The sequence below is a fragment of the Triticum dicoccoides genome, chromosome 5A, assembly GCF_002162155.2.
Source record: "Triticum dicoccoides isolate Atlit2015 ecotype Zavitan chromosome 5A, WEW_v2.0, whole genome shotgun sequence".
In the NCBI taxonomy this organism is placed as follows: Eukaryota; Viridiplantae; Streptophyta; class Magnoliopsida; order Poales; family Poaceae; genus Triticum; species Triticum dicoccoides.
This window is the reverse complement of record NC_041388.1, coordinates 703,512,209-703,527,203: the sequence shown is the minus strand read 5'-3', so window position 1 is coordinate 703,527,203 and position 14,995 is coordinate 703,512,209. Positions and strand designations below refer to the sequence as shown.

At 43.0% G+C, this 14,995-nt stretch overlaps 1 protein-coding gene and 1 pseudogene across 1 annotated transcript; one reads left to right on the top strand and one right to left on the bottom strand.

Moving 5' to 3' along the window:
• The first annotated feature begins 4,234 nt into the window (after positions 1 to 4,234).
• LOC119304316 (probable LRR receptor-like serine/threonine-protein kinase At4g36180) lies at positions 4,235 to 5,985 on the top strand. Its single transcript, XM_037581492.1, has one exon. The coding sequence runs from the start codon at positions 4,248 to 4,250 to the stop codon at positions 5,565 to 5,567; it is 1,320 nt and encodes a 439-aa protein (XP_037437389.1). The 5' UTR covers positions 4,235 to 4,247; the 3' UTR covers positions 5,568 to 5,985.
• Positions 5,986 to 6,467: 482 nt separating this feature from the next.
• LOC119300534 lies at positions 6,468 to 7,951 on the bottom strand (annotated as a pseudogene).
• Between the last annotated feature and the right edge of the window lie 7,044 nt (positions 7,952 to 14,995).

Below are 14,995 nucleotides of genomic sequence, written 5' to 3'. Positions count from 1 at the left end.
TCACCCAAGGTGACGAATGGTCTATATATATTCATCATCTAGGATGCAGAATAAGTTATTCTTCACCCAAGGTAATCTTACGATCGTTTTATAAATAAATTACATATGGAATACGATTAATTACATTCATGTTGATTCATTATATAAAATTTGGCATAAAAAACAAAAATATAGATCATAACAGTAGAAAAAAAATACATTTTATGTATATTTTACACTATATTTTTATGACTATAATTTTATGTAATATAAAATATTTTTTATGGTGATTACATATTTTGTTACGTTCTCTTATTACGTATGAAAATAAGACAAAAATTTATGAAACGTAAATATATGGCGCATTTATGTTAAAATAGAGGGAGTGAAGAGTAACTGTTCCTCATCCAGAGTGATAAATAGTCAATCCATTTATACCATTTTTTTAATCCACTGAGGCCATCAATAAATATAGAAAAACGTTTCACACAGATGAATCCCTGCCTGATCCGATAAATGCTGTAGGAATCTTTTTTGTTTGAGAAAGTGCACAAGGAATCTTCTATACTACCCTCTGGCATGCTGGGCATTTGTTTCGCTGGCCCATGTCTGGACGTCATGTTTTTTTTCCATCTTCTTTTTTCCACTTTAAATAATTTGAGACTTCGAAAAGTTCCTACAATTAAAAAAAAGAATTTGAAATAATTTTGTAAATAGTTCATCAACGTGTGTGGATTCAGAAAATGTTCACAGTTTTAAAAAACGTTCACATATTCACAAAATATTCATAATTTTGAAAATAAATTTTCGGCAAATGAAAAAATGTCATGATTCTTAAAAAATTATTAAGTACTAAAACAATTAATTAAATTGATTTTTTGCCAATTTAAAAATTATTCATTAATTGAAAAATATCCTCAAAATTCAAAAACTATATGAGACTTATTTTAAAAAATGTTCATTATTTTCAAAAATTGTTCGTTATTTTAAAATATGTTCACCAGTTCTAAAACAAATGTTCATTATTTTCAAAAATTGTTCACGATTTGACGAAAGTGAGAGTGATAGTGTATCTCGGTGATGCAGCAAAATGTGATCATGGTCATTAGAGATTTTTACTATTATTGTTCTCCCATTGCAATGCACGTGCTGCTTTGTTTGTCTGTACCCAATAACAAAGGGGCTATTCCTTGTGGAAGTACTCACGTAAATTGCGTCGAAAGTTGTAAAATATTAACCATCAATACCATTTATAAGTGGTAAGGAATGGTTTTACACATGGAAATCCCTAGTCTGGCCGGCCAATGCAGTAGGGAACTCCTATACAACGCTCTGCGCACTGAGAGAACATACAACGTCCATGGGCGGCCTATGTTTTAAATTTCGAGTTTTATTCTTTGTTTTTCTTTACGTTTTTCGTTTTTTCTACTTTAAATAATTTGTGACATCAGAAAGTTCCAAAATTAAAAAATGAGAATTTTGTAATAAAATGCTTAATAAATCATAAGTTTTTGTGGATTAAAAAAATGTTCTTGATTTTGTAAAAAAATGTCTAGGAATTCAAATAAATTTCATGATTTTTTGAAAAGTTTATATATTAAAATATGTTAAAGAAATTGAACTAAATTTTGTGAATTCAAAGAATATTGATGAATGGAAAAATATCCAAAAAATTCAAAAACTGTTCATGACTTCCAAAATAGTTTATTTGTTTATAAAATATTCGCTGATTTAAAAAATGATCATGCATTTAGAAAAAATATTCTTTATATTAAAAACTGTTCCACCAATTTTTGAAAAATGTTTGTCAATTCTAGAAATGTTCGCCTATTCAAAAAAATTGTTTAAAAATGTTCATAATTTTATTAATAAAGGTTTCCAAATAGTATAAAATGTTCATGGATTGGAAAAATGTTGTTGATCTTAGAAACTGTTCAAAAATTTGAAAAGTTTTAACGAATTTTAAAAACTGTTCATGATTTCAAATATGTTCACGGGTTTAAAGGATTGTTCATGATTTCAAAAATTGTTCATCATTTCACGAAATTGAGAGTGGTAGTGTATCTCGGTGATGCAGCAAGTTGTGGTCATCGCCATTGGATATTATGAATTGTTTTTTTTTGTTGCAACGCACTGGTCATTTTGCAAATAATAATAAAGGGACTATTGATTTTGGCGGTACGTCACGGAAAATTGCCCCTAAAGTTGAAAAATATTACTCACGAATGCCATCTATATGTGATAAAGAAAAACTAATTTACATAAGGAAATCCTTGCCTGGGCCCACCCATGCAGTAGGGACGTCCTATACTGCGCTCTGCACGCTGGAGAAGACGCAGTGTGTCTGTTTGAGCCGGCCCATCTCTGTGCGGCCAGTTTTGATATTTTTGTTTTTATTTATTCCTTTTTCTTTTCCACTTTCATTTTTTCTAATTTTAATTAATTTAGACATAGAAAAAGTTCCGATTTTCTTTTAGAAAAATAGAATTTTCCAGTAAAATGTTTAATAAATCAGAGAATGTTTGTGGACTCAAAAAATATTTGTTATTTTTAAAAAAATATTTGCTTATTAAAAATGTTCTAAATTTTGAAAACAAATATTTGGGAAATCAAAATGTTCATGAGTTTTTAAAAAAGTCGTGTATTAGAAAATGTGATGGAAATTGTACAAAATTTCATCAATTAGAAAAATGTGCATGAATGGAAGAATATCCTAAAAATTCAAAAACTATTCTTGACTTGCAAGCGAGTTTCTTCATTCATAATATGTTCGCTGATTCAAAAAATTATCATTCATTTCAAAAAATGTTCATTAAATCATAAAAATATTCATGAATTTCAAAAATTGTTCCACCAATTTGAAACAAATGTGCGATGATTCTAGAAATGTTCATCAATTTAAGAAAATTGTTTAGAAAATGTTTGCAAATAGTATAAAGTGTTCATGAATTCAAAAAAAAATCTTGATTATGGAAAAGTTCTTAAATTTGAAAAAGTCTTCACAAATTTGTTAAATTTTCACAATTTCAAATACCTTCACGAGTTTTAAAAAATGTTGATGGTTTCAAAAATTATTCATGATTTCACAAAATTGAGAGGGATAGTTTATCTCGTCATGCAGCAAAATGTGGTCATTGCCTAAAAAAAGCAAAATGTGATCATGACCATTAAAGATTATGAATTATTATTTTCTGTTACAACGCATAGGCCTTTTGCTAGTATCTATACCAATATAAAAAGACCTAAAGAAGCAGATCCAATTAATCTCGGTCACCAAATCATGTCAATCCAACGACCTAGGCTACTTCGATGTCGAGCGCTCAACACGTTTAGCGTGCAGTTAATTTCATGCCAAAAATAATGCTAATCACATAATAACACGTAAATAATATTCTACTCAATATCCGCATGCACTTAATATACTTTTAAATTAACGTGACTAGTATTTATAAAAGGCAGAGAGGTCCACCTTATCAATACGAATGTTAAGCAGTAGTACATGGAAAGATGCCCATCCTTTGGCGCTAAAGACAGGATGCAAAACAAGGCCAAGGACCGGCGAGGTCACTGGTCGAAGTCACACCACACAAAACCCTCCGGCACTTCTATTTCTAACCCAGCAGTATCTCAGCCACGGGACAGGAGAGGACATGGCGGGACTCCTTGGCACCGTCGCGCTCCTCCTCCTCCTCCTGTTGACCACCACCGCGGCGACCTCGCCGGCCGACGCCCTTCTGGCATGGAAGGTCAGCCTAGGCGACCCAACCGTCTTGTCCAGCTGGAGCAAGGCAAGGCCTGCCTGCTCCTGGCCCGGCGTGGACTGCAACGCCGCCGGCCTGGTCACGTCGCTCAGCCTCGGGTCGCTCGGGCTTACCGGCACGCTCGACGCACTCGACGCTTCCAGCCCTGGCCGTGCTCGACCTCAGCGACAACATGCTCACAGGCTCCATCCCGGCGAGCCTCTCGCGGCTGCGCTCGCTCGCCACGCTCCACCTCGGCGACAATGGATTCAACGGCTCCATCCCGCCGCAGCTCGGCCACCTCTCGGGCCTCGTCGGCCTCTTCCTCTACAATAATCACCTTGTGGGCTCTATCCCCGCAGAGCTGGGCGGGCTGGTGAGTCTGGACTCTGGAACACTTGGATTTATCGGAGAATAATCTAACGGGACCCATCCCTAGCTAGCTCCTTGGGTAACCTCAAGCAGCTCACGTGGCTGGGACTCCGGTTCAACAACCTCACCGGCGCTATTCCACGGGAGATAGCCGGCATGGTGGCCTTGAAGGGCTTGGCCGTCCGCGACAACAATCTCGAAGGCGAGCTTCCCGCTACCATCACATCGCTCAGGAATCTCCAATACCTCGCCCTGTCTGACAACAACTTCACCGGCACCATACCGCCGGACCTTGGCAAGGGGCTAAACTTAACCGTCGTGAGCTTGGGGCACAACAGCTTCTCCGGCGAGCTGCCGCAGAGTCTATGTGACGGTCTCAAGCTGCAAAACTTCACGGCACACCGCAACAACTTCAGCGGCAGGCTGCCATCGTGCCTCAAAAATTGCACGGCGCTGCTGCGGGTGCTGCTGGAAGGCAACCAATTCACCGGCGACATCTCCGAGGTGTTTGGTGTCCATCCCAACTTGGAATACCTCGATGTCTCGGGGAATCAGCTGACAGGCAACTTATCATCGTCTGATTGGTCACAGTGCACCAATCTTACACGCTTACACATGAACGATAATCGAATATCTGGCAACATTCATGAAACCTTCTGCGGATTGACATCTCTCCAGGATCTGGACCTATCAAATAACCAACTCACCGGGGAGCTCCCAAATTGCTGGTGGGAATTCAAACTTATGGTTGCTATGGATTTGTCCAAGAATAGATTTTCAGGTGAGCTTCCTATATCAACGAGCCTGGGCCTCAAACTCCAGTCCCTTGGTCTTGCTAACAATAACTTTCTTGGAGTTTTTCCATCCGTAATTGAAACCTGCAGATCACTCGTCATCCTAGATCTTGGGAACAACATGTTCTTGGGTGATATCCCCTCTTGGGTTGGAACGAGTGTTCCTCTTCTAACAGTTCTGAGCCTCCCATCCAACAACTTCAGTGGTGTCGTTCCACCCGAGTTATCCCAACTTTCTAATCTGCAAGTCATGGACCTGTCCAACAACTCCTTCTCAGGTGAGCTCCACATGGACATGCCAAACCACAATTGCTCCCTTGAGTCGTTTCATATTGCAGGCAATGGCTTCATGGGCGCCTTCCCGCCGTTCCTCCAAGGCTGCATCTCCCTGTCCACCCTGGACATCGGGAACAACCAGTTCTTTGGTGGTATCCCTACATGGATTGGGAGTCAGCTTCCATCACTGAAAATCCTCAGACTTAGATCAAACAATTTCACCGGAGAAATCCCCACGGACTTATCAAGTCTTTTGCAACTCCAGCTGCTCGATATGGCCAACAATAGCTTGACAGGATCAATTCCGGTAGCCTTCGGAAACTTGAACTCCATGAGGCATAATCTTCCCCCATCTGTCCAACCAATTCCGGTAGCATTTCCAGTCTGCCATCCCTCAGCGTGTTAAATCTCTCAAACAATCACTTACAGGGCCACATACCCAACGGGAATCAGTTACAGACACTTGCAGATCCATCAATATATGGCAACAATCTGGGGCTCTGTGGCTTCCCGCTGAGCGCGTGTGAGCCTACGTTGGGCCAGGGAGCTGGAGACCACAAAGAACTCAGGGACCTGGGGCTGTGTTACTCTGTAATTATTGGCATCGTTTTCGGCTTCTGGCTTTGGTTTGGAGCTCTGTTCTTCCTGGAGCAGTGGCGTGTATGTTTTCTCCATTGTGTTGACGGCTTAGGGATCAAGATAGATGTCAGCCGCTAAGGCCTTCACATGTAAATCAGCAGCAAACGGCATTAGCATCAATTATATATGTACTGTATGCTGTTTTTATTTTTACAGCTGTAACGCTAAACTGGACTATAGCAGTAAAATAATTGGGTAATACTACAGATGCAGCTTTGTTACCTGCCTAGAGTTGCAGGGCAATGTTGGAAGCTGGTACCGGACGGAACGCAACCACCAGCACAAGGGTTAGGGTGCCATCCAAACAGTATATATATCCTGACAAGTAGATCATAGCAAGAACTCATTAGGGCGACCACCTCGTTATCGGCCTCATTATCGCAAATGTACTTGTCTATGACAACCAACCATAAACAAAAACAACTGGTGAGCAAAACACCCAACCAGGTTTTTCTTTCTTTCCCAGGACTACGGAACCCTGTATTACAGCGTAGTTTACATTGTTTTTCCTTTCGTTTTACACGAGTGCCGTTGCCAGCCACTTCTCCAAACAAAAAATTCAGATCATCATGCCTACATTCAGTAAGTCCACCAATGATTCGATAATGATTCGATAATGTTTCAAACACATAAGGGTGGTGACTTTCTCTAGGAAGGACTCGACAGTTCACAAGTATCCATCAGCGTGAGCGTTAGCCTCTCCTGTTTTGGATCTGATATAGCCTAAACTTCTCAGCTTCTCTACAAGTTTCCTCTCTGCAGCAGCCTGAAAACAGTGCACCCATCAGATACAGAACTTGGCAATTCTAACACGATATATTTAGACCTGTCTTGAGCACTGAAACATGAGGTGACGTGAGCTTGGTGTTTCTCATACCAATATGATGACGGTGGGCCAATTGCAGCAGAAACTGAACTACCTAAGCGGTGTGCCATGCTTGACCCAGTGTTATCAGATGTTCCGCCAAGCACAGATGCGACACTCACTCCATTACCCTGCAACGGCCATGATGGCGCAATGATCAGTGTCAATAGAAATATTTATACACCAGTTCTTAAAGTTATATTGATTGCTTGTTACCGGCCGAGTGGTTGCAGGCTTGCAGCAGCATATAAATGGCCAAACTTTGCCGAGTTGTTGCATCCTATCCATGCATAGATCTGCATGGGGAAAAAAAGAGGGGCTCAAAACAGAAATGTTTGACAAAGAGCAGAATGGAGATGATACCACATTGTGGACAAATATGTATATGATTCAAAGAAAAATATTCATCCATCCAAAATATGGCTACCCACATTCCAAGTTTGTGTACAAATGATGAATCAAGCTTAACTCACACGGGGACGATAACAAACGCTTACACTTGCATACTTGATGTACTCATGTTACAACAAATGCTTAAGACAAGTTCAGAGCTTCATGTTAAAAAATTACTCGTTTTACTAACTGAAACTGAACATAGACACCTGCTAGAACATCTTCCTTTGGCTGGCAGCTTTACAAATGATATGATTTTTCTCCTTGACCTCAACTAACTGAATCACACACATCTAGTAGAACATCCCTTTGACAGCTTATGGCATAATTTTTCTGCGCCACCCACCTCGACAGACTGTCTGAAAACTGCGTCCCAAGAAGCCCCGGTTTTGCAGGTAAGATTTCTACTCCAGTGTCTTTGTGTTGAGTTACATTTTGCTGCAAAATTTGGCCCAATGCCCAAATCCAGAAGCGAGGAACAGGGAACACAAATCAAAGCTACGTCTCAATCAGATAATTTTCACCAGAGCTCAACGCAAACAATGGAATTTTCAGTCAGCACGACACAAACAACTCTAAAACCGTAGGCAAGAGTCACCAACCAAACATTGTTCACATTTCAGAACGAACTTAGACGACCTCAGTTTGCTTGGAAGCCCCATCAAACATTGTGAGTTGTGAGTATCTTGGCAATAAGTTACTACAAGTGAAACCTTGTGGTTATGTACAGCTTATGATCTGGAAATGGAGCGTGACGTCGTGCAGGTCCTCACTGGAACAAGTCACCTGCACCCTAAACCCTAAACCCAAGTGATTTGGCTGGTCATCGGAGCCTGCGAAGCCACCGCCAAATCTAAGAACCTTGTTGTGATTGTGAGCTCCTCTGAAGACATGGTGCCGGGGTGGATCTAGATGCGCGCAGAACAATTGTTGCACCCCGGGGTTGATCGGCTCCGACCAAACGCGCCCGCGCAGGAACGCCTAGCCGCCTGCTCACATCCGCATCGGTAGAAGCAGCGGCGCAATGGGCAGAGAGAGATGGAAGAGGGATGGAGGAGGAGAGTTCAACCTCTGCCGCGCGGCAACGGGGCGGCGAGATCCGTTCGCAGGGCGCGTTTCTTTTCTTTCTTTTTTTTCTTGGTGCGGATGAGGGCCTACGATCGCTCAGTATCGATATCTCTCCGCCCAAGAGGCCACACACATACATGTAGGGCCCACGACGCAGGCCACAGGCCCCAGATCAATCAGGAGGGGCTCATTTCAAGGGATCTTATACAGTACTAGACTAAGAAAATTCAAGGGATCTTAGAGTAGACTAAAAAAATTCAAAATCAAGGGATCTTTGAGTTTTAGATGATTTGACCCCCTTCCATGTGTAAATTCAAAATTCAATCCAAAATAATAATCCAACGACGTCTTTGGTTTAAGTAGCTTAAATTTGGTTTTTAAATGAATTTGTGTGCAATCTTTTTTCAAGCGTTAAAAATTTAGGAGTTCGGTTAGGTTCAAGTTATATTTAACTACTCAAACTTGAGGAGTTAAGTTTTTATTATGAGTTAAAATTTAGGAGTTTGATTAATGATGCCTGTAGAACGACTCTAACAGAGTCGTATATCAGGTCGAACGGCATAATAACCGATGATATCTCGATTTTGCCTAAATACAATTATGGCCTTGAGTCACCATATATTTATGAAGGACCCTCTATATCCAGCCTACGAGCCTTCGTATTTTATTTGGTGGTTGGGGGCGTTGGTTTGAAACATTCTCCATCCGCCAACTGCTCGCGCAGGAGGAAAGTTTCAGCCCGACTTCTTCCGCCCCCATGAAGCACGATCAATGACGCGGTCATCCATATTATTGACGCTTCCGTCTTGACAATGTTATAAGCGCATTTCACACCCGACGAGCACATCTCTTTATACCTAAACGAAAGTTTCAGCCCCCATTCCCGTCGAGCACACCTCTTTGCGGGTATATAAACCCCACATCGTCGTCGCCGCCACACTCACCCCTAGAGCCCCATCAACGAGAACGGAAATTAAATAAAAAGTATCGCAAACCCACATAACCCGCCCCATCTCTTCACCTTTTTTCTTCGCTGCCACAATCACCCCATCGACCATGTCGGTGCGGCCGCAGCCTCCCCGTGGATCTTTTCCCAGTGAGACCAAAGAGGAACACAACGAGAGAAAGTTCTGAAAGAGGGTGTGGCACTACTCTGAGTGGAGCGAGGAGGACGCGCGTCGTAAGGCCGAATCAGTCGCCGGTCGTGCCCGCTTCCCCGCTGCTTTGAAGTACTTTCACTAGTAGAAAAAGGGTCAAACGTGAAGCACATTAGTGCCGGTTTGTATTTGAGCCGGCACTAATGTATACATTAGTGCCGGTTCCAACGGCGAGCCGGGCCGCTTTCATTAGTACCGGTTCGTGGCGAACCTTTAGCACCGGTTCGTGCCACGAACCGGTACTAATGAGAGTGGTGGCAGGATGTTGTCAGACTGGGGCCCCTCCAGCCCCTTTAGTACCGGTTCTTGGCACGAACCGGTACTAAAGGTCGTCCTACATAGACCTTTCGTCCACCCGAGCTCGCTCTGTTCTTCCCCTTTCCCCTCTCCTCTCTGTTCTTCCCCTCTTCCTCTCAAGCTCATCACACATTTTGCCCAAAATTTGTCAAGATTTGAAGGCCCCCATCCATTCAAATCATCACAAAGGTTAGCAACTTTGTCCTTTCATCTCTCATTGCTAGATTAGCTCGTGCAATGCTTTATATAGTGATTGATTTTTGAGTTTAGTAATTTGGGAGGATATATATATATGTGTGTGTGTGTGTGTGTGTGTGTGTGTGCTAGTATTTGATTTATATGCAATTTGAGGTCAAAAATAACACTTAGTTTGCATATGTAGGTGTGGTTTACTTAGTGCCTTCTAAATCTCCGTCGTAACCACCGTCGATCGCCCGCACCGTCCCGTCGCTGGCACCACCTTATGGTGAGCCTCTTGTTCATGAAATTTTATATAAAAATTGATGTTTGTGTGATTTGGATATATAGTTACTCGTATAATTATCTTACCCGTACGTTGTTTGTTATACATATAGTGCCATGGTTTTGATATCCGTCCCCGTCAGCCCTCGTCCTTGTTATAATTCGGATGTGGTATATATATTCTCTTTTAAAACTAGTTGCATTTCGTGTTTATGACAAATTATGCCCATCAAGTTGACATAGATATTTGTATGTAGGAGGTAGTTGAACCGGAAATTTCAACCGACCCTATTGTCGAGAGGTTAAATTTAGTTGAAAGAGAAAACGAGGATTTGAAGGAAAAATTGAAAAGAATTGAGGGGGAGAAGATGGAATTGGAATTGCATGTTGCTGATCTCGTCGATGATCACAAGATCAAGATGGAGAAAATGCGCTTGAAGATTAGAAAGATTAGAAAATATGCCATCGATAGTGAGGCTTGGTATCATTATGCTGTTGGATCCATTGTTACCTTAGTTGCGATCTTGATTGTATTTGTTGTTGCATTTAAATGCTTTAGCTAGAGAGTTATTTGTTTGTTGCATTTAAGTGTTGTATGAACTTTATGTATGAACTTGTATTAATTTGGTCTATTTGGTGTTGTGTAATGAAGATTAGTCGGCAATGGATGTACGATGACCGATGCTCTCCCCAGTTCATTGAGGGCGTGCATACTTTTCTGCTTGCGGCTGAGGCAAACAAGCGGGCGGATGGTTTTATGCCTTGTCCATGTGCTCGCTGTAAGAATGGTCACAATTACTCTACGTCAAGAACCATTCACGTCCACCTGTTTAAGTCCGGTTTCATGCCCCACTATAATGTTTGGACCAAGCACGGAGAAAAGGGGTTATGATGGAAGACAATGAAGAAGAAGAGGACGACGACAGCTATCCTGGCCATGGGTTCCCTGAATACGATGATACAACAATGGGGGAAGAAGCTGAGCCGGTAATGCGGGAAGAAGCTGAGCCGGCAATGCGGGAAGAAGCTGAAGAAGAGGCATCAGATGAGCCCGTTGATGATCTAGGTCGGGCCATTGCCGATGCAAAGAGAAACTGCGCAAGTGATTTGGAGAAGAAGAAGTTGCAGCGCATGTTAGAGGATCACAAAAAATTGTTGTACCCGAATTGCGTAGGTGACAAGAAAAAGCTGGGCACCACACTAGAATTGCTGCAATGGAAGGCAGAGAATGGTGTATCTGACAAGGGATTTGGAAAGTTACTGGTAATGATAAAGGATATACTTCCAAAGGACAACGAATTGCCTAAGAGTACGTACGAAGCAAAGAAGGCTGTCTGCCCTCTAGGGTTAGAGGTGCAGAAGATACATGCATGCCCTAATGATTGCATCCTCTACCGCGGTGAGTACGAGGATTTGAACGCTTGCCCGGTATGTGGTGCATTGCGCTATAAGATCAGCCGCGATGACCCTGGTGATGTCGAGGGCGAGCGCCCCAGGAACCTGCCAAGGTGATGTGGTATGCTCCTATAATACCACGGTTGAAACGTTTGTTCCAAAACAAAGAGCATGCCAAGGCGATGCGATGGGACGGAGAAGACCGTAAGAAAGACGGAAAGTTGAGAGTATCCGCTGACGGGTCGCAGTGGAGAAAAATCGAAAGAAAGTACGGGAAGAAGTTTGCAGATGACGCAAGGAACGTATGGTTTGGTCTAAGCGCAGATGGCATTAATCCTTTTGGGGAGCAGAGCAGCAACCATAGCACCTGGCCTGTGACTCTATGTTTGTATAACCTTCCTCCTTGGTTGTGCATGAAGCGGAAGTTCATTATGATGCCAGTGCTCATCCAAGGCCCTAAGCAACCCGGCAACGACATTGATGTGTACCTAAGGTCATTAGTTGAAAAACTCTTACAACTGTGGAATGGAACAGGTATACGTGCGTGGGATGAGCACATGGGGAAAGAATTTGACCTAAAGGCGTTGTTGTTCGTGACCATCAATGATTGGCCTGCTCTCAGTAACCTTTCAGGACAGACAAACAAGGGATGTCGCGCATGCACGCACTATTTGGACGATACCGACAGTATATATTTGGCTAATTGTAAGAAAAATGTGTACCTGGGACATCGTCGATTTCTTCCGAGCAGGCATCCCGTAAGAAAGAAAGGCAAGCATTTCAAAGGTGAGGCGGATCACCGGACGAAGCCTCGCCACCGTACTAGTGCTGATGTACATGATATGGTCTAGGATTTGAAGGTGGTCTTTGGAAAGGGTCCTGGTGGAGAACCTGTTCCGAATGACGCTGACGGACGCGCACCCATGTGGAAGAAGAAATCTATATTTTGGGACCTGCCCTATTGAAAAGACCTAGAGGTCCGCTCCGCAATCGATGTGATACACGTGACGAAGAATCTTTGTGTGACCCTGCTTGGCTTCTTGGGCGTGTATGGGAAGACAAAAGATACACCTGAGGCACGAGAGGACCAGCAACGTATGCACAGAAAAGACATCATACATCAGGGTCATGCAAGCTACGCTCTTACCAAAGAAGAGAAGGAAATCTTCTTTGAATGCCTGCTCAGTATTAAGGTACCGTCTGGCTTCTCGTCGAATATAAAGGGAATAATAAACATGGCAGAGAAAAAATTCCAGAACCTAAAGTCTCATGACTGCCACGTGATTATGACGCAACTGCTTTCGGTTGCATTGAGGGGGCTTCTACCGGAAAACGTTCGATTAGCCATTGTGAAGTTATGTGCATTTCCCAATGCAATCTTTCAGAAGGTAATCGATCCAGAAATCATACCAAGGTTAGAGAATGATTTGGTGCAATGTCTTGTCAGTTTCGAGTTGGTGTTCCCACCATCCTTCTTCAACATCATGACGCACGTCCTAGTTCACCTATGCGAAGAGATTAACATTTTGGGTCCTGTATTTCTACACAATATGTTCCCCTTTGAGAGGTTCATGGGAGTCTTAAAGAAATATGTTCATCACCGTGCTAGGCCAGAAGGAAGCATCTCCAAGGGCCGTCAAAATGAGGAGGTCATTGAGTTTTGTATTGACTTTATTCCTGACCTTAAGCCGATTGGTGTTCCTGAATTGAGGCATAAGGGAAGACTGCATGGAAAAGGCACGCTAGGAGGGGAACAAATAATATGTATGGACGGACATTCTCTCACTGAAGCACACTACATGTTTTATAGAATTCCGCTTTGGTGGCTCCGTATATGGATGAACACAAGAATTTGCTACGCTCCAAACACCCGGAGCGGTCTGATGACTGGATTACACGTGAACAAACCAGGAGTTTCGCCAGCTGGTTGCAGACATGTACCATGCATGACACCTCTATTGAACATGACCTGTACTTGCTGTCCCAGTTACCATCTTCGAATATAATGACTTTCAAAGGGTACGAGATAAATGATAATATATTTTACACGATTGCCCAAGATAAGAAGAGCACCAACCAAAACAGTGGTGTTCGCTTTGATGCAAAAACCAAGACGGAAAAGGAAACATATTATGGTTATATACAGGACATATGGGAACTTGACTATCGACGTGGTTTGAAGGTCCCTTTGTTTCGGTGCAAATGGGTCAATATGACACGAGGCGGGGTAACGGAAGACCCGCAGTACGGAATGATAACAGTGGATCTCAACAATCTTGCGTATGCAGACGAACCATTCGTCCTAGCCAATGATGTGGCACAGGTTTTCTATGTGAAGAACATGTCTACCAAGCCAAGAAAAAGAAAAGATAAGGAAGCGAATGCATCGTACGATGAGCCAAAGCGGCACATAGTTCTTTCTGGGAAGAGAAACATCGTGGGAGTGGATGACAAGACAGACAAGTCAGAAGATTATGAAAAGTTTGATGAAATTGCTCCATTCACAGTGAATATTGACCCGAGCATCCCGTTAAATGATGAAGATTTTCCATGGTTACGGCGCAAAGGGACACACGCGAAGAAAAAGTTTCACACCCAAAGATCTGGGATGTGATCGGCTTCACTATCATCACTTTCTTCTGTGTTTCACACCCAGAAGGGAATCTCTGTAATAGTTAGGGTAGTTAATTATGTGTTTTGGCATTTGAAACGCGAAGAAATTTTATGTGCAAACAAATTCTTTCATGCCTTTACTGATTTTTAAAGTTAAGTTATTTACAAACTAGTGATTCACACTAATTTCAAATAATTCAAAATTTAAACTATTCAAATTTGAAAACTACGGGCACTAACAGAAAGTTTATAATTTTTTGTACCTAAAGCAAAAATATTCATAAAGAAACTCTAAATACACAAAAAAAAAACAACTCAAAAATAAATAAAGCAAAAAAATAAAAAAAGCCCGCCTACTAGGCCAAAGCGGCCGGCATACGACTAGAAACCCAACCTGTTGTTGGGCCAGGATGCAGGCCCGCAAAGGCCCAGTAGGCCTACAGGGCAGCACAGAACATGTAGGCCCAGTAGGCCTGCTTTGGAGAGGAGCTCGAGAGAGCTACCGCACGGGGGTTTATAAACCAGTGCGGTCGCCCCTCAGCTAGCAAGGTGGGACTAAACTTGCCGCACCGCACCTGCGCCAGCGCACCCCCTTTAGTACCGGGTCGTGCCACCAACCGGTACTAAAGGGGGGGGGCCTTTAGTACCGGTTGGAGCCACCACCCGATACTAAAGGGGGTCGCTTCCCGCCGCTTGGCCTGGCCAAAACAGGCCTTTAGTACCGGTTGGTGGCTCCAACCGGTACTAAAGGCCCCTCCTATATAAACAACACTTATGAAAATTTCAGTTTCTCATCTGCTTCTTCTCCTCTGCACCGTCGCCCGCCGTGCCCCCCGTACGTCTCCATCCCTCGTCGCCGCCCCCGTCGCCGCCCCGTCCCCGTCGTCGCCGCCCCGTCGTCCCCGTCGTCACAGCCGCCCCGTCCCGGCCTGTCCCGCGTCGTCC

Coding starts and splice junctions, on each gene's coding strand:
- LOC119304316 (XM_037581492.1), top strand. CDS start 4,248: ATGGTGGCCTTGAAGGGCTTGGCCGTCCGCGACAACAATCTCGAAGGC.